The 20130-nt window shown below is 39.5% G+C and overlaps 2 protein-coding genes across 2 annotated transcripts in view; both read right to left on the bottom strand.

The window, feature by feature from the left end:
* The window catches only part of msh3 (mutS homolog 3 (E. coli)), a 36381-nt gene extending 31341 nt beyond the window's left edge, over positions 1-5040 (bottom strand). Inside the window, exons 1-6 of the mRNA XM_088294450.1 lie at positions 4811-5040; positions 3079-3187; positions 2113-2339; positions 1703-1933; positions 1517-1633; positions 357-474 (exon numbers count right to left, since the gene is read on the bottom strand). Of these exons, the coding sequence (XP_088150576.1) occupies positions 357-474; positions 1517-1633; positions 1703-1933; positions 2113-2339; positions 3079-3187; positions 4811-4945 (937 nt within the window). The 5' untranslated portion in view covers positions 4946-5040. The remainder of the gene's footprint in view (positions 1-356; positions 475-1516; positions 1634-1702; positions 1934-2112; positions 2340-3078; positions 3188-4810) is intronic.
* Positions 5041-8143: 3103 nt separating this feature from the next.
* Positions 8144-18901, bottom strand: LOC148344183 (alpha-galactosidase MYORG-like). Its single transcript, XM_088294462.1, has 6 exons — positions 18821-18901; positions 16423-16848; positions 14496-15027; positions 12951-13755; positions 12617-12735; positions 8144-12167 (listed from the first exon to the last, which is right to left on the bottom strand). Exons 2-6 carry the CDS (start codon positions 16698-16700, stop codon positions 11820-11822), a joined length of 2082 nt encoding a protein of 693 aa, XP_088150588.1. The 5' UTR covers positions 16701-16848; positions 18821-18901; the 3' UTR covers positions 8144-11819.
* Positions 18902-20130: the final 1229 nt, after the last annotated feature.

Genomic DNA, 20130 nt, shown 5'->3' on the forward strand with positions numbered 1-20130 from the left:
TTTAAATCTTGCAATCTGTTTTTACACTGCAAACTCCCCCTTCCTGCTCTTTCTTCGTAGGCGAGTCAAGGCAGGTGAGCAAACACTTTTGGCATCTTGTGTCGTTACTGGATAAAGCCACAAAAAGCTTTGATAAGCTGTACTTAGCCCACCATTGCTCTCGACCAATGACAACAGGAGGTGTGATCACCAAGTGTTAGTTCATTCAAAGTTTGGAAAGCCCGAGCATGAAGTACGCTCTGACTTAATATGTGCATGCTTTAACAGCAACAGTTAAAAAGGAGAAAAAAAGCCAATAATGTTGGATTAAAAAAATGCTAACAAGACTCATTGATCGTGTGCAACCAAAAGGATACCCTCCCCCACCAGCGTGGACTTAGTGTACAGAGCACTGAGTTGCCGTGTAAAAAGAGCATTCTTATTGGCCCCTGACGCTTTGATGGCGGAAGTCTCGGTCTGCTTGACGACACCCACCTGTGCAGTAAAAAAAAAAAACATTGCAGTATTAATAACGTGGTTTCGTGGCTTTGAAATAACCCAAGGTTGCAAATGCAGGTTTGCGAAGTGTCATTTAGCTGTAACTTGATAGCATATTTTGCATGCTGTTCATCAGGAAAAGCCATGAAATTACTTTTAGGTTTCAGATTTTTTTTTTCCCAATGTAGATACATTTAACAGGGACTATTTTTTTTTTTAGTTAAATAATTGTTTACTGTCAAGGTCATCCATAGCGTCAATGGCAAGATCGCTGCATATACTTTATTGGCCTGTGATATTGGTAAACCAGCCAGGACAGCTCCCGTGTTGTAGAAATAAAAAAAATAAAAAAAAATAAAAGTGCATTTTGGCCTCTTGGAGGCAGTGTGATGCTGTGCATGGATGCTTAAAAGAAAGACGCGATTGAACTCTATTAATGTAACTCATTTTTAACAGATTGGAAACAATTTGTGCCTTTGAGTACTGTTATGTTATGTATGTGTGTGGGTGTGTGTGTCTCTCCACAGTGTTTGTGTATGAATATTCGTTATTTGAAGGAATATCACGCCAATGTCAATGCTAATTTCCCTTTGGAATGTCAAAAGGCCATTACATCAACTTTAGCATTAGTGCTTTGTATTTAGAAATACAATGTGTGTAATTGTTTTCTTTTTTATTTAGGTTTACAGTAAACGAGGGCGCCATGAAACAGCTTAAACACACGGACGGCAGAAGCAAATAAGCAACATGGTCCATCCAGAGTAGTTGATAAGAAAGTTTCAAAGATCAAGAGAAGGCAAAACAGAAATTAGAATTAAATTTTGATTAATCGTCTAGATTGCACTCTGTCAGTTTGATGAATCAATAGAAAACGTACTTTTTTTTATGAACTGTCAAAAAAAAAACGGAAATACGGAAATCTGAATCCACTCATTTAATGAGCAAAATCTGTATAGTTCACAACAGAGCAGTGGAGCCTATATTTTCTTGACTGCTATCTAATTTTTTTTTTTTTTGCATTCTTTGTCAGAATTCATACCTTGTGACCATGGGACACCAGCCGCCTGACGTGAACGAACAATCGGTGTGTGGGGATGCTGCACGTCATAAAGTTATGGTCCAGGTGACAGACGATATTAAGCTCCTTTGCTGCAATCTAACAACAAATGCACATTAAAATTAATTTACAAGCAGGGTTTAAACATTTCTAACGGGGACTTCTGACCTCAGCATCGTCTCCAAAAAACCTATACTTGTATCCACACTCCACAGCCAACAGGGCGTCCTTGTGTTGCTGTTTCAGCTGGATGACCTGCAGCTCCAGAGGAGTGTACGCACTCTTTGAGCGTCGGCAGAGGGCGCTATTGTTCGATGGAAGATTGACCTCTGCAGCCGTTCCTTCAGAATGTTGTCCTCCTTTGCCAGCTGGCTTGGTAAACTGAGAAAAGGGGAACGTCTACAAGAACAAAATGCAGTGATTACATATATCAGACAGAACTTAATTGTGTTGTTAAAAAAATGTGTACAAATTGATGACAACCCCCAAAATCCAGCCTGTTACTGAGTTTTACTCGCTGCATGCACTTCAAATGACTCCGGAAACGTGTACTCTTCCTGCGGTCCGCTGTTGAGTACCTGCTTTGAACGCTGCTTTTCTTCTGCTTTCTCTGTGAGATGGTCATAGTTGTTGTATTGACTTTTGACAGTAGAAGAGCCATAACGTCCACTGCTTGCCTCCTTCACACCAGTCCCAATATCACAGCTCTTGCTACTGGGCTCAGTGGCGCAGGTGAAGCCTTTCAGCCTCTCTAAGGTTGAGGGGCACAAACCCGCCGGTCCACTGTTGAATGGCAACTTTTGTTCTGTATAGACAATAATAAAAGCATTGTCATGGTAAAATTGATAAAGTCACAGATTTGCATTATCATTATTGTAATCTGATTCGTGATTTTGTGATTTCTGTTTAAACCTCATTTGTTTGGTAGAATTTTGTGGAGTAAATTATTTAGTAAGTTAACAGCTCCAAATGATGAATAAAATGGGATTTCATTTGAATTTTTTTTTTATTAACATCTCTTTTTAAATATCCTGTTCTGATGTATTTTTGAACATACAAACAATAATTGAATCTGCATAACAATAAACAATATCAGATTATTATACATAATTGTTTTGGTTTTATATTTTAGGTCTAGACTAAAATGAACCATGAATTAATGAAAGATGCATTTATCTCAATTACAGTAGTGAAATTGCTAAACACTTAGATTGCCATTAAGTGTTAACTAAAATAACTTCACAAAATTGTACCAAACAATTGTGATTCAAACATACATCAGTAAATTCTAAATCATACGACAACAATGCAAACAAATCAATGGCTTTATAACGCTGAGGAATGCTCTTCAGTAACGAGACTAATGTTAGTGTATTTGAGGTATCTGTTATCACTCAGTTTGTTGATTTTGGACCGATGAATATTACAATCTTTTTTTTTCACCCCAATATCGGTCCAATGGTTATCTGTCCGATAGTTATTGGGCATTGCTACACACTACAGCATATAATGTCGCCATTAAGATATGTCTCCTTCAGAGTCACCTGCAGGGCTCTGTGAGGATGCAACGTCAAGGCCTGCGTCATCCACCAGCAAGGTGAGCCTGGCTTGTTTGGAAGGTAGCTCAGTTCCATGGTGGTCAGAGACACGCTTCTGCGTGGTGGACAAAACAAATACATGGGTGATGAGTTGAAGGGTTATCGGGGCCAGCAAGGCTTTCTCTGCTGGCCTATACAGGATCAAAAGCACTGACCAACATTTGCAACCTATTTTTATATGAAGTGCAGTGGTGCCTTGGGAAACAAACTGAATGGATTTTATGACCAAACTTAGAGGAACTGTAAACTTAAACCAAGATTGGGTTTAAAAACCTGAAAAGATCTTTTTTTAAATGAAATGTTTACTAACTGCCGCTTGTTAAGTGTGTTGAACTGAGTTCACTGTCATCATACAGTGACCGTAGGGCAAATTTGCAGCCGCAAGTCAAAGCACCAAAAAAATCTGCCGAATGATGGTTTGTATGCCAAAAAACTCACAACCGGTTCACTCGTACCTCAAGGCAGCACAGTGTTTGTGCTCTCACTGTTTTTATTCATAAGCAACGGTCTATTCTATTCAACTATTAGGATTGCATTTGTCTGTCTCTTGCCGAGTCATTAGTTCTGCCCAGGGGCACCGAAAAAGGGGGAATAAGGAGAAGGATTCTAGGGGAGCTGGATTGACAGGGGGACAGAAGGGTCCCTAACAAAATTGCAATCCTGACAAAAATAATACACCTCAGTAATAAACATACAATTACCTATATAGACCAACAGCTTTTCAGTAATCAGACAGTGAGTGGAGGCGGACACAACAAGATGCCCTAAAGATGCCCTTGAAGTCCAGTCCCAAAAAGGGAAAGCCACGAAGCTTAGAAAGGTGAAAGAAGCCAGGGATGGACAATATGTCACTCAGTTTCTTCATAGGCAAGGTGGCTTAATGGTTCATGTGATGGAAAGTTTTGGAGCAATACCATGTTGATTCTTGTTCTAGAGCTGATAATGATCAAATTATTATAAATCATAAAAGGCAATTGGTCATTTTGTTTCTGGTGGTGTTTGCAGATATTTTTTTTTTTCCTCCGCAGATTATAAATGCATTTAATTTTAATGAAAGATTTAAATTTTCTAGTAATTAAACTTGAGGATTTTATGTTCAATTATTTAAAGTAAGAGATGGTTTGGGGATACAGGGTCTCAGTCTTGTTGCAAACAATTGAATCTACATGAATTTCATTCTACCAAGTGACTGTCATATTGTTTTCACAAATATGGGAATAGTCAAAAATATCAACAAAATACATTGTTTTATGTAAAACATCAAAGATTTCTGCCGACCTGTGCAGGGGCCCAGTAAGGTTTCTTGTCGTCGTTATGCTACGTAAGCAGCTATGACATTGTTTCTTTAGTTAAATGGACTTCCAATTGGCTTCTCAATCAATTAGTAACATCAGCTTTTAAAGTCGGCTGATTGTTGATCAGAATAAGCCAAGTTTAACCAGCACGCAAATGCATTTCATAGCCAGCATCCCTGGTGGTATGTTGTATGATTATCTTTTTGGTCTTGTGACTAAATAAATAAAGTGCTGATTCTGAACTGAAGATGTGCGTGATAGTGGTGGCATTAAGAAGTGGATTAAGTAAATCCCCACTGAAGGACAAATAGAAAATGCACGGTCCGTCACTGTGAAACAAGCAAGATAAAAATCACTCATGTGGCACATCATGATGGGCTCACTTTGCCTTTCGGGAGATTCAAATCCGCCTGCGTTTTCGGCGCGCCGCCACCGCCGCTCAGCCCCACGAAGTATCTGCTGATTGACGTCTGAGAAGCACACGACTTTTTCTGAGCTTTAGGCATCCTAACTGCCATTTGTTACTTTGACGGGTTCCATGAACGTTGATTGTTGTACCCTCAGAGGGATGCGGGAAAGCTCCGGGCAATTTTTCAAAACACAGCGTCGCATGTTGATGACGTAACCATGAAGCGTGCCATAAGATCTTATTTTCCGGTTGAGGGTTATCAGTATTAAAGCAAATCAAATAATTGACATGATTTTGACTTAGATTGTTTTTTTCCCCTTTTTTCAATTAACGTCTCTGAAGATGATCTGAAATAGCTTCAAGTAAATCAATAACGTAACCGCTTCATCAATTTTGAAAGGATGATGGTCACGAAGGCGCGAGGGAAAGCTCATGAATGGCCAAAATATCTCGAGTTAAAATACATTTTAAAAGCAATGGTCAGATACAAGGCATGGAATGATTTGGAATTTTCCAATAATCATTCGTCACTTTTCTATACCGCTTCAGGTTCCCTGGTCAACTGTTTTAGTTAAGACAAATTCAGAACTATACCAAAAATAAACAAAATTTAGATATTTTGTCTCATTCCTCTTTTGATCTAAAATCAAAATCTCTTTAGTGCGCAACAAAGACAAATGTCTTGACTAAACTTTTGGAGGGGACTATAAATATTTTTTAAAAAGACAAAACATGTTAACATCTGGTATACATCATGTATTTTGGGGGGCTAAAAGTAAGCAAATTGGAACAACTTTCAAATATAAAATATTGGCATTTATGGCAAAAATCTTAGCACAACAAAGCAAGCAAATTGCGGCAAATCTTTAAGTTGAGAAACAATACAGATATAATGAATTCTTTAACCTCTTAATTTGTTTTTAGGAATGTGATAAAGCTAATTTCTACACCAGCAAAACTTAAAATATTTTATCAAATTGCCCAACTGAAAATGTTCATCAAAGTTTGAATTTTTGAGTTCTCTCAACTTTTTTACAGTTTAAGGATAATTAATGACAGGGGATTTTGGTGTAGTTGAAGCATTCACCAGGAACAAATTGCTCTCACGACTCATTTGAAAAACTGACTGTCAGGTTCGCCAATTTGACATATAGTGTTCGTAAGCTAAAAGGAGAGGACAAACAGCTCTTGTGGAGACGGAAAGGTTAACAAAGTTTATTTGACAACTTTATCTCCCCCCTGTTCCTCGATGCTTTTCACACATTCCCTTTTATAACATCGGGGAATCAGATTACACTTCAAGAAATCAGATTACACTCAAGGGTGGTACAGTTCGTCTTCTCAAAAGCTGGTTTAGTCCGGTTTATCATTGGTGTGTCGCCATGGGTCGCAGCTGACTTTGACGTCAACATCCTTTATCAGGACCCAGTTGCTTGCTTCAGACTTCGATGCCAACTTATCAGGGCTCTTCACGATGTTATTTACTTCATCCTCACTTCTGAAGAAGTGCCACCGCCCCGCCAATTGCAGACACCTCTCTGCAGTAGAGGTGTCTCCCTGTATCACCCCTCACACTGCAAACACTCAGCATAGTTCACTCTATTAAACTGCAACATGTTATATGCGCTACATATTAAAATAAGCTGCATCACAGCAAATCATCACGGCAAATGTATAATAACCTCTTAATATTATTCTAACACTGACTCACAGTAATAACTGCATGGGAATAATCACAGAAATTTAGACACAATTATTAAATCTTCAGTGCGTCATAGCCATCCACTGATTAACGATTGGGGTAACCAAAGTGATACGATATGAACAAATTGAATAAAACTTAAGACGTTTATGTCAAAACTGTTGCAGCATTGATTGGGGGTTCTGATCATTTCGTGTCATCATGAACCACCTCACAAAGGACTTAGCGCATAAGAGCTTTGATACTTTATGATTTGCAGTGGATTAGCTGAACTATTGATTATTCCCTCATCTGGATTTTCTTTCAAACAGCACTAGAATGAAGATGAAGCTTTGTTTTCGATCTCTGGTCCAATTCATGATTTTCTTTGAGGGTAAGAACGTTTTTTTTCTAACTTGATAAAAAAATGCTCTAAATCAAAACAAAGGATAAAATTAGCACCATTTTGTAAGAATCAGTAAAGGATTTTATGCCAATTTTTATGTCGTGAATCAGCCCAAATTGTAAAATACACTACATAAATAGGAAATTTGTGACTGATAGCTTGCCTCTTTGGTAGAAAAATGCCTGTGTCTTTCTTATTATTTAAAGTGTTTGAAAGCTCTGTTAATTCTCTATTGAATGAAGACAATAAAAAGTAATTGGAAATTGAAGCGGAAGTCAAGTAAAACATTTTCTTCACAATATGTTCTATTCACCACCACTAAATCAACCATGCCCTTCTGATTAATATTGCATATAGGGAAAAATAATTAGGATGCAAAATCCACCCAATTTTATCCTTCTCAAGGGGGCGACCATTTTCCCACTTGTTGTCGACTGAAAATGACATCACAGTTGCTCAGGTGACGACCAATCACGGTTCACCCATTTTCTGAGATTGGTCATACGACATTTGCAAGCTGACTCGTGATTGATCGTTACCTGAGCAACTGTGATGTCATTTTGAGTTGACAACAAGTGGTAAAATGGGCGCCCTCTGAGATGGATAAAAATCAGTGGATTTTACAGCGTAATTAATTTTCCACAAATCCAATATTAATCATAATACTGGGGCTTAGACTAGTCAGGGCCACATAAAACGGTATTGAAATAAAAATATTTGACTTGACTTTCCCTTTAAAGATTAGGTTTAAATTGCAAAAGCGCCACAATGCTAATGTTTGTCAGCCTCTGTTTTTATTTTTTTTTGAGGCGGGGGTTGGTTTTATTTACATAAGATGTGCAAAGAAAGGCTGCATGAACACGTCATGTAAAATCTTTTAGTATCTAGTTGTGCGGGCAAATTGTGCAATCTCTTCATAATGTCATTAGCTTTATTCAAAACCTTTATTTGAGCCTTGTGGCAGGATCGTAGGAAAAAAGTGAGCTGCCTTATAAGAAATACAATTGAGTAATCTCTTATTTTATTCCGATATGCATGAGTATTCACAGAGAGCGCACAGACAGGAAGTAAAGAACGGACAATTCCAAAAAGGAATCTGTTTTCAAACCTCCACGATCCCTGTTCAAGTAGACTACCAGTCTTGCTAAATGTACCCTGCTAGCCCAAAGAACACCAACAGAACACATTTATACCATCTATTCATAAAAAAAAGAAAAAAATAGCCCTCTACGGTATTTTATTTAAAATACAATAATAACAAATAAATAGAACATAATGCAAGGAAATCAACAGTTTGTTTATCATTTCATGCTTGAATTCATTAAGCTGGTCATTCTGGTGTATGCGCCTTGCGTGTTATTCAGAGGATAAAGAATACATAACAATGAGTACTGCTTCATGTATGAGTATCTGCATGTGTTGCTACCATTTGTGTTCAGACAGAAGCAATTTAAAAGTTTAGAATTACCATGACATCATTGCTCGTTTTGTTAGCAGGTCTATGGTTTTGCATTTCAATTCATTCATTTTTTAAATGTATTATATGCTTTAATTGGTAGCGGTAATAAACAGTTTAAAGCAAGCACTTTTTGGAAGAATTATTTGCCAAATTGCGACTGATTTTTAAGCTTATAGCTAGCACTTGTACCTCAAATTCACAGGTATCCACCCAGTGAGTGGGTACGTAAAACAACCCTTCACTTTTCTGTAAGTAATAATTTTCACTTTCTGTCCTGCCACCATAGTAACCACTCAACACCAAAGAATAAAACAAATATTTGGCAATCAGACATGTACAAACATATCAACGTAGTTACTTTTGAGAAAAGGCATTTTGGGTGCGTGCCTTACCGTTATGTCAGCAGTATGAGACAAATATTCAAATGTTTCAACACCCATCACGCACATGCCAGCAAGTGACAATCACATTGTTTTAAAAGTAGCAACACGTTACGTGCCAATATACAATCAGGAGCGATTATGTGCACAAAGTAAGGAATGGCACCACTGGTGTAGGAATGTAGATGTAGGAAGATCAGTGGACTGGTTCTCAAACTAGGGTCTGCAAGCTGCATCTTGGGGGTCCGCAAAACAATTTGTAAAACGTTGTATCATGTGAAAAAGTGCATACCTATGGGCACTTTGAAACAGACAAACCAAAATCAACAAAATAAACCAAATTAAATTCCTCTTCCCTATTTAAGCTCCGTGCCAATTAAAAGACAGAATTGTGATGCGTCATGACATGAATCTAGCATCACGTATAATAACAAAAGATTTATTACAGGAATAAAGTCACATTTTTCAAGGTGTTTTTTTAGAAAATGGCCAATTTTTTAGGAAAAAAAATGTGCCCAATATAGGGAGAGTAAAGTTGTACTTTTGAACATCAACACAATATATTTCAACATCACCTTGGAAAAATAAAACCTTGTCCTCCTACAATTACGGATTTTCATCCTGACAAACTCTGTCATTGTTCTTGTAAAGGTTGCAACTTTTTACTTGAAAATATACAATTACAGTACTCAGAAACTATACAACCTTATTGTCATAAATTCTTCCCCCCTTAAAAAGGAATTTTTCATCATAAAATGATGATTCAAAGGAGTGCCTATACGCATAGATTTTGAGAACTCCCTCATTTAGTGCATATGCTGTACATTCGTAAAAGTATCCACAAACCCGATGACATGTAGAATGGAATGCTAGAAGAAAAGCATATTAAACATTTTTGCAAAACAACAGTTAACCCTTTCATTTAATATAATCAATGGCTTAAGTCAAAAGGTGAATTATTACTTGTTCAGTGGCCAACACTGATTATAATAAAGACACACACTGGTTAGCTTACAGCACGGTACGTTAGCATATAAGGTTGTGAAGCCTCTGCTGCCTGTGTGGAACATGACACAATCGGAGATTGTTTACTGCTGTCTGGAAGGCACATGAGAAAAGGATGGAACAATATAATTGAATTTCATTCCGTCTTTGGCTGAGATCTGCATGCAGCAGTCCAAACGGAACGCAGGTCAGTGCAAGGCATGTACGGCAGCTATTAGATTCCAGTGCCTGTGGAATTGCATTCCAAATCAATGTTTCACAGCTATTGTTCAAATTTATCGGTGGCTCTGTGATGGACGGCGTATTGGAATCAGTCAAGATGGGTCACTATAAAAGATTCATGAATCAAGGACGTACAAAGAGAATGTGTCCAATCCTCCGAGTTAAATCCAATGGAAAAGCTCAGGACTGCGATCCAAAGGAAGATGGATGGTCACAAGCCAAACAAAGCAGTGTCATAAAGTTGTAGTAAAAACAATAGTTTTGTGTCGTTTAAAGATTAATTTGAACTTATGCCCATTTGAGATCTTGAACAACATTTAATTTTTTCAGTTATTTACTCCAAATAAATGTTCCAATTGCATATATTTTTATGTGGAATTTGTGAGTAATGTTCTCTGTAGTTTTAGCAAATAAAACAAATACAGTGGTGCCCTGATATACAACTCGGCATACAAGTTTTTCGGAGAACGAGCCATCGCTCGGCCAATTTTGCAAGCTCACACTTGTGATAGGAGTGCTTGTATGGTTGTGGTGAACTTAAATCACTTCTCAATTGGCAGCACTTACTTTGGCCAATGGTGAACAATTCTTCAAAATGGAGGCAACAACCTTTTTAACGCCACTCACAATTGAAGTTTACTTTTAGCCTTTCAATCTACTAGCTTGATGCTAATAATGCTATGAGCCTTTAAGGAACAGATTGAATACTAATGGTGCAGCAACACAGGACAGACAATAGAACAGTAAACAGTCATTTTGTCTGTGTCCTCTGTGAAAAAGAAAAAAATAATATTAGTGCCACACTGAGCTAATAGTTGAGAAGTTTCAATTGAACAGTTATCTTCCATTTGTCTTGTAATGCTCCGGCACAGCCAAGGTGGCACACCAGAAAGAGCAGCGCAATGGTCATTCAAACGAAGCAATGGGACAGTAACTGTTAAATTATTTTTAGTTCTATTTATGTCATTCCTGTATATTTTTAGAAAGTCCATTCTTATGGAGGGCTATTTTTCCTCATTGAAATACACATTTGTTGTTTTGTTTTGGGTTTTATTTTTTGGGGGGCGGGGGCTGAAATTTAAATTAATTTCAATGGGGAAAAGATCATTTGAGATACACGTCTTTTTTCTGTTCCAAGCATGATCACGGTACAAATTAAACTCATATTTCAAGGCACCACTGAATGTTTATTTGACTTTGAAACATACCAATAAATAGTCACCTTCCTAAACTAATGGCCTCAGCAATTTTTTTATTCAGACAAGGATTTCGACAAGGATTTCCTATTTACAGCAGCAAACGCCGCAACAACCAACCAGGATTGTAAGTTTGGCCGTAATACAAGGCAGAATTCTAGTTAAGGTAATCATTTTAAACTGAAGAAAAACTTCTTGCGTAGTTAGAAGCAGAAGTTTACTCCAACCAATTCACTGTAGTGTGTTATTGCTCCAAGCTGTATTGTTCTTGGTCTTGGTTTTTAAAAAATAAATTTCCCTAAAAAATGTGACTTATAGGCCAAAGAATATGGTATATTACATTTATTAATAATTTACTTCAGGGGTAGAATTGAATGATCTGTTTATCTAAGGATGTAAGTGACTTTAGCAGAGGTGTCCATCATCAAGAGATGTTTGAGGTAAAAAACGTCGCAAAATATGACAGGCCATTAGTTCAAGAAGATGACAAAATAGTTAAACTGCTATTTTCATATTGCTGGCAGCAAAGTCATCTTCACATTAAATAAATACTGCATTTTATTTGGCACGTGTGTTCATGACCATATATACCGGGAAACAGCATCGGATGGCCCGTCCTCATGCTTGGATGAATTCAGTGAACCCATGTAAAGTAGGCAATCTCGTCCAGGTCAACAGGGTAGTCAGTGAGGTACTTGGGGCCCTTAACAAAATGTTCCCCCTTGTAGCTTCTCCACCTTCCGGCAGGCAAGTAGATGTCCCGTTCCTGTTTGCCTGGTTCCAACACGGGAGCGACCATCAGGTCATCCCCAATTAGGAACTGAGAGTCGACCTTATAAGCAGCCTCGTCGTCGTTGGCAATCCACCAGAGGGGCCTGACGATGGGATCTCCTGTGTTAAGCACCTCGTGGGCTAACTCTAGAACCCTGGGGGCTACCAGAGTCTCGTGGAGTTTTGTGAACTTTTGCGCTATTGCTACCACCTGCAAAGAGATGCAAGAATTGTAAGACAATGACGCCATAAACACAGTATGAATTCAATTACCCTTATTTGGATCAAAGGAAACAAAATGATAAGATCATACATATATTGACAGAACAAACTGGTATGAACTTTTAAATGACCAGCAGCCGAGGACTAGGGCTTTGGAACCGCACAGTAGTTGTGTGTAATGGTGAAAAAAAAAATAGAAATGGCATCTAGTTGTTGGAGCAATGACAAACATGGCAAGCAGAACAGTGACTTTCATGCCAACATGTACTAAAATGTCCACGGCAGTGAATGAGTTCAACCTCAGTGAAAATCAAACAATCGAAAATGGACCAAAATTTACAAAAACATACAAACTAACTATTTTAGTCGCCCTCCTGTAATTCAAGTTATGTGCAAACTGTACAACAAACACATGTGAAATGTAAATCTTGTACTCACTTCATCGTCATAGTACCATGGCGGTATAGAAAACTGCATAGCAGGCATGAACGCAGACAGCTCCAACCATCTGATGTACAGCTCCCTGTCAGGCAGGTCATACCCGTTTTTTATACTCCCTAAAGTACAACAAAAATATTACCGGTACATTATGTTCAGTGTATCATTTATGGTACGCAAAGTAATTCACAGCAAACCCCCTCACAGTTAAGCATTCCAATATGTGTGCATTTTAGGTTTGATTATTGAATAGCATTTCTTCTATCTGGAGCTCGTTGTGAATAGTGGGGAGTCGCTGTCATGTTAATTTCCTTGAAGATGTACAGATCCATACCTGTCATGTGGTCAGGGTACGCATTCCCGCCGATCATATCAGGCAGGACAAACTGGTACCCCAGAATACTGATGGTCAGAACAGTGGGAATGATGGACTTGAGGCCGAGCTCGTAACCCCACACCGAGTCCCTGTCAATGATCCGGTAGAAACAGGAGATGTTCTGACTCTGGTAGCCCACTCTCAGCTCAGCCCGCTCACTAAACGGTAAGGCCATCTCCGTGTAGCGACGGGTGAAGGTGGAGGGGTCCGTCAGTGGGATTATGGTGCTAAACTGTTGAGGGAGATAGCTTGTCTCCCCCGCATCAAACTTAAAAGAGGTCACGCCATAGTGTGCTTTGAGCTTGGTCAGTTGGCCCGAATACCAGTCACGGGCGTGAGGGTTGGTAAAGTCCAAGATTCCACCAATGCCATTCCACCAGCGAACGAGAGCCGGCAGCTCACCGCCAGGCTCGCGCACAAACAGCCCATCCTGAATGGCAACGCCAAAGTTGATGGAGTCATAGTTGATGAAAGGGTGAGTCCAGAGCGTCACTTGAAAGCCGTCCTCTCGGAGCGTGTCGAACATACCGCTGGCGTTGGGGAACTTCTGGGGGTCAAAGTCAAACTCGCCGTAGTCGGCGGTGTAGCGGTCGTCAAGCTCCAGGTGAGAGCAAGTGAAGCCATGTTTGGTGATGTTGGAGGCATACTGCAGTAACTTCTCTTGGGTAACTGACGTTTTGTACAGAGCCCAAGTGGACCACACCGGGTGCTTGAACACCTCAACAGAAGGAACCTTGACAGGCTTTGGGAAATAGCGGCGCACCTGACAGAAAAAAAAACAAACACAGAAACTATCAAATGAAATTTAAGACTTTCTACCTTATGGCATTGTTTAGTAATAAGCAATATAATTTTTTATATGCATAACTTTTGTGCACTTTTTTTGCTTTAGTGACACTACACCTTTTCTTCTAGAAAATACCAACAGCAACAATGATAATGTGGTTTTGGTGGCAAAATTATATATTTACAAATATCACCAGTGTAACAATTTAACATTTGACAAACGTCTACAAAGTATTTGCATGCTAATAAGTAGTAGTAGTATTTAGTAGTGTGCGTGTTTGTATGTGTGTATGAAAATTACATCATCGTTTCTAAGTTTAATTTCTGTCACCTTTCCGCTCCGTGACACTCTTTGTGGTGAATTGAACGTGACACATTGACCCATCACAACTTGCTTCTAACGTTAAATTTATGGAGTTGTTCACAAGCGTCCAGGATTGTTTTGATAGACAGTGCTCACATCCAAAAGAGACGCGAGCTGCCATCTTGCAAGCCATAGTTTGTGTTTTATTTTTTTAACTTTCCCATTTTAATGATCAAACCAAAATTGGCCAAGACTTTACCCATTCCCATACAATAAAAACAAAGTCAATGGCGCTCCTAGTAAGGATTCCTGTTGACAACAATTGCCTTCAATGGCATTCAGAGAGTTAACTCTGACTCTCACCAATGACTGAAACAAATACATATTGTCAGACCTTGGGTGTTGAAGCTCACCATGTATTTATGAATTGAGGTGACATCTGAGCCGACACACACTCTGTAGCTGAGTTCTGGTGAGGCCTGCTGTCCCTCTGAAGGTTTAAATGGAGAATCTTCGTAACGGGCCTGGAAGTGAAGCGTCAGGTCCTTCTCAGACCAGCCCATATGAAACGGCACAGAATCGTTAATCTTAATGGCCACGGCATTGGACGAGAGCCAGTAGCGTTCGAGAATCCCCCCAAAGGCATTCCGGTTTGCGTAGACGTCGCTGGTAATGAAAGGCTGCGGTTCCTGCTCGCCCTCGATGCTGATAGGCCAGTGCTGGGTGGCCGACTCTGCCCCGCCGTACCAGTGAGAGCCATTGCAAGCCATGGCGTGCTCCACTGTGCGCTTACTTTGCAAAGGCTCCCAGCGCACGCGGTAACACATCACTGTGTCCTTCAGTCGAATCGTGTGGATGAAAAAATTGATCTTGCCAGAATCGGACTCAGTGCAGCTTAAAATATTTTCCTCATGGGAGCAGGAGTCTAAATCCAGAGTGGCGGACCTGCAGATCATTGAAGAGAACTGGTTAAGCACGAAATATGCCATGCGACAAGATAGAACAATAAGCCTAGCGGTTAACACATCTGGCTCATGGTTTCAAGGTTTGAGCTTCAAATTTTCTTTCATGAGTGCAACTTGTATATCCTCCATGTGCTTGGGTGGGGTTTGTACATATGAGAGTTCTGAATAGTCCATTGACAAAAATATGAGTGTAGAGGTTTTTTTTTCTCTATCTGAAAATTGGTATTCTTAAAATATTTTTAATGCATTGGGAAACTTCCCAAATGTTGCTTCAATGTGTGCGTTGTATTGAGCAGATTAAACACCACAGCAGCGTTTGCTCAACAGTCCTATGCAGATTATTCAACATCACTTGTGACGCTAATGAGGACAAACTCAACTGAAAATTACTGGATAGCATTAACACAATAACTGTAGGCAGATGCACAACAACACCATTTCTGGCCATGAGAGGGACTATTAGAATTAAGGCCATGACTAGTGAAGCCGCGTTCTCCCAAAGGGGCTAATCAGTTGTTCAGTCTAGTTTCCATTATCCATTGACCTATTTCAGACACACAGAGGGCTGTTGTCCAGTCAATAAATTTGCACGTACATGTGTGTGTGTGTCGGGGGACTATTGTCATTTATATTGTGTATGATACACCAGGCAAGTGAACTTTTCTTGTTTTTTGAAAGACGTTTCAGGGTCCTATCATGCCAAATCACCAGTGGGTTTAACCAAGCAGATTTTGATTTTAATGAAACTTAGTGTACTTGTTGATGGTGACGGCACAACACAAAATCTCAAATTTTCTGTCAATTTTAGGCAGAAAGGGGCAGGGCTGCTTTCGTTTGTGAACGCTTATATTTTAGAAACCGCGGCGTCAATCTTCGACAAAACGTGAGATTACATTTTTTTTGTTAAGGTCGTGTGATCACAAAGTCATATTCAAGATCAAATAGTTGGTAAAAAGTAGAAGATACTAAAAAAATGCAACAATCTTAACAACGATTGCTGCCTTGTTTTCAGATTTTTGGGGGGATGATTTGGATTGAATACCACTCTTCACTTTTAGCGCAAAAGCCTTCTTCAGCTCAATTCTTTTTGTGGAAGGTATGTCAGTTCATTGTTGTGAGGAGATGATTGGCGATAGCTCAAACCTTGTTCTGTGTTATGAGGTGGCTTTTAAGCTTGACAACTTTCAAATCAGCGGTCGTGCACCCTATCTAGAATTTGGATGTCATTGTCCTCAAAAGACATGACATTCTTCCTCTCAAAGATTGTCTCATTCCACATTAAAGTGGCTCTAATACACATTTTAATTTTATCTTTACGTACTGACCAAGACGACAAGAGTCCAATTTACACAGACACAAAGAAATAGAAGCCCACCTGAAAGACATGGTGAATATAATCGTGCCCGCCTGGTTTCGGATGACAAAACCATCCTTGTTGAGGTCCAGAAGCTCTGTCTTCAAGAGCTGGGCTTTGCGCAGAGATGCCGAGTAGTAGCACCAGGCCACCACAGCAGTCAGAACCAACACGCAGCCCAGAACGCTTGCAATGACCAAGGGGCGGGCTTCCTGAGTTCCTCGCTTTTTTAGTGGAGATCCCCCGGTCCCCTCGGACAGGTGTTGCTCCCCGGGTGCCACTGGGACAATCTGGTACATTCTGAACTTTATATAAGTGAGGAGCTAATGATGATGATGTTCAGAACAGCTGCCTCCCAGTAGTCGTCGCGAGAATTGGAGGAAGAACGGTGGACGGATGGTCTACCTTCCTGTCCTTGGTAACATCGCCATTTTAGATCGTTCCAAACTAGAAGGCAGACACACGTCAATTTAGAAGTAGCAATGCAGTAGTCATATTGCAAAATATTATGCACAACCTCCATAAAAAGTAATAAGCTGTCAATATTTTGGCACTCGAAACTACTCAAAGAAAGAAAATAGAACAAAATTAATGGTTTTGGCTGAGATGCAAATGATCCTGAAAAAGACTTCTGAAAGATTTCTGACAAAATATCCAGAATGTACCATCGCTCGGAAGGAACCAGAGAGCTCACACTTAAACAAATTTGCCCAAGTGCAGAAAATGATCCAGCCGTGGACTATTAAAGTTTTTAAGGTGTTGTAATTTCTTTTGGTTTTCAGTTTGCGGCCTAGTGTTCCTCATTTTACGTTTTCAGTGGAAAAAGTATCATTTCGGTGCATCACTAAATAATCATAATAGTTATAATGAATATGATTTACAGTGGAATCCCCTCTATAACCTCGTTTTCAAGTTGAACATTTTCAGGTAGTACCTTGATGTTTCTTGCAAGCATGGTGGAACTCATCTTTAATGCCACAAAAAGTGTTGAACGGTAGCTTGATTTGTTATGACAACATCAAATTTTTGAAATATTCATCAAGCAATCAGTTATATCCGATGAGTACAACGCCGAAGAGAATAAGGTTTATCCACGATGACGTCTTTATTGTGCAAATTTCAGTTCTTACTCTTTCCTCCTCTTATCCCCTCTATTCACCCATTCTCCGATCCACCATTTCTTAAAAAACGATCACAGTCCACTCTATTGTTTTGCGTTTGAATGGGGTCATTTTTGCCCACTTTCTTCAGTCTTCAAAATGTCAGAACTTGAGTCCTGATATATTGATACATTTAAACACAATTTTCTTCCCTTTTTTAAACTCTACAGTAACACTGGTCTTTTTGATTTAAAAACAAAAAAATTACCGGTATTTTCTTTTAATTTTTTTTTTTTGGGGGGGGGGCGACTGCCTACAATATTTATTGAACATTTGTTGTTCGGTTGTATTAAAAAGCATGATTACCAACAGATTTTAAAGATACATAAGATGTCCTTTAATAGTCCCACAATGGGGAAATTTGCAGTGTTACAGCAGCAAAGATATAGATCACACAGAGGCGGTGGCGTAATGTAGCCGTTAATGTATAACATTAGCAGCAGACATTCATAAAAAGCATGCAAATTTACACATGTATATACACACTTACATCCCATAACATAAATAAGTGTAATGAAACACTCCGAATGTCTGTCCATGGTACAGAGGGGAAATAAAGAAAAACGCTGCAATGGTAAAAAAAATACTGAATGATAGAAAACAATGCAATGATAACAATACTGCAATGATAAAAGTAATGTAATGGTAAGAGTACCGAATTACGTGCTCATTTATACAGCAATAATACTTTAGGACAAATATTTTAAATGTAGTTTTTAGGTTCCATTCAGTTGAAATAGTTTTGACCTATAGCTACTTTTGTCATCATGGCCTATGTTTATCATACACGTATTAATTACATTGGCGATATACTACGGCGTTTTCGTTCGTACGTACAGATTCGGGTTACGTCACTGACCGTGGAACGGAACTTGGTCGTAAACCGAGAACCTTGGCACTGGCTCTTAGCTAAAGAGGAAGAGAATGAGGACGACTGAGAACAATGAGAACGTAAAACTGACTGATTTGAATCGTGGCTACACATCGCTTCTAGCTTTTTAGATGAAAACCAAACGGTTGCATGAACAATTGATTGGACCTTCTTCGTGACTGTTTATTTTTTAAATATATTCTTTAATGGGCCCAGATGTAACATAAAATCTATAGTTCGCAAGAGTGCGACGCCCCGGCTATCAGCCGTGTAACCAATTTATTTTCACGCCATTAGGATAGCATTCCAAGTTGGCCGTGCGGTGTACGACAACGTAAATCGCGAAATTTTATGAAATTATGGTTGAAATAGAAGAGAAAACGCTTACTTGTCCATAATGTCACTTGACTTCAAGCACACATCCGCGAGGAGTTGCGCAGGTGCGGCACTGCAGCTCCATGTGCCCGCCCAACAACAAACACACTGCGACGCTGATTCGTCCAGACGCACGTCAATCAAATATTAGAGGATTTTGGGTATTGTAGTTTTACAATTAAAGTTCTCAAACGATTTGTTACAGGCTGTTCGAACAAAGAACAAATAAATCCATCACCCATCAATTTTCCGAAGCAATTATCCGCAACGGCGGCTGACGTCATCATGACGAAGAAGTTTGATGGCAAATGTATATTAAATATTTATAATCTCATCAATAATCTTTTTCACCACAGAGTACTGAGTTTTGAGATCCACACAATAATATATATATTAATCAATTTGGCTTTGCTAAGGGACAATGATTTTATTGACATAATTATACAGTGAAACCCCGGTTATCGCGGTTAATGGGGACCGAGACCACCCGCGAAAACTGAAAATCCGCGAAGTAGCGGCGCCCCTTCAAAAATGCTTAAAAGAATCTATACAGGTATACAGTATACCCCCCTGTATACAGTACACCATATAGAATACGGGTAGAGAGAGAGAGAGAGAGAGAGAGAGTGAAATTCATGTTATAACAAAAAAAACAAATTATTATTAAAACTTATAATTTTTTTATTCCCCAGCCATTATTTTTGTATTTATTCAATTACTTCTTTTTGTATTTATTTAATTACTTCGACTTTTACCTGCTGGTACGCCGTCCGGTGTGCCCTGTGAAATGAAAGGTGGCATTCTTCATTTATTTATTTATTCATTTATTCATTCATAACTGACAGCCTCGCGCTCCGCTCGTGCCCGGGCGGAAGGTGCTCCTCTTCGGCTTAACTGCCACGCACGCCGGCCGGAGCTCTGGTACGGTCCGAACCGCGCGAAACGTCGCCCCCGATCGTGCCCGGGGGAACGTGCTCTTCTTCGTCCACTCTCCTCTTCCCCCACGCTCTTCTTCGGCGCACGCCGGCCGCCTAACCGCTCCAGTGCCCCGTCGTGCCGCTCGGCGAAACTACAATGCCCCCGCGGAGCGGAGCGAATGGAGAGCCCCGATCGTGCCCGGGCAAAAAAGTTTTTAATTTTTGAATATTTTTTTTAGACCCGCGAAGCACTGAACCCGCGAAATGTGAACCGCGAAGTAGCGGGGTTTCACTGTATTCACAATTACACATGAATCCAAAATTATACTTGACAAAAAGTAATTTTTACAAATTTGAGGAAAAACTGCCCCCTCACAAAACTCTTTAGTGTCTTTGCTTTTTTTTT

This window comes from Idiotropiscis lumnitzeri, chromosome 1 (assembly GCF_059441095.1).
Source record: "Idiotropiscis lumnitzeri isolate Australia: NSW breed Sydney's pygmy pipehorse chromosome 1, RoL_Ilum_1.0, whole genome shotgun sequence".
Taxonomy (NCBI): Eukaryota; Metazoa; Chordata; class Actinopteri; order Syngnathiformes; family Syngnathidae; genus Idiotropiscis; species Idiotropiscis lumnitzeri.

What these genes read in the sequence shown, in the direction of transcription:
- LOC148344183 (XM_088294462.1), bottom strand. Translation starts at nt 16,700, where the DNA reads ATGTACCAGATTGTCCCAGTGGCACCCGGGGAGCAACACCTGTCCGAG. An exon ending in CCTCAATTCATAAATACATG is followed by an intron (nt 13,756 to 14,495) that starts GTGAGCTTCAAC and finishes TTTTTCTGTCAG; the next exon opens with GTGCGCCGCTATTTCCCAAA. An exon ending in GTACCCTGACCACATGACAG is followed by an intron (nt 12,736 to 12,950) that starts GTATGGATCTGT and finishes GTTGTACTTTAG; the next exon opens with GGAGTATAAAAAACGGGTAT.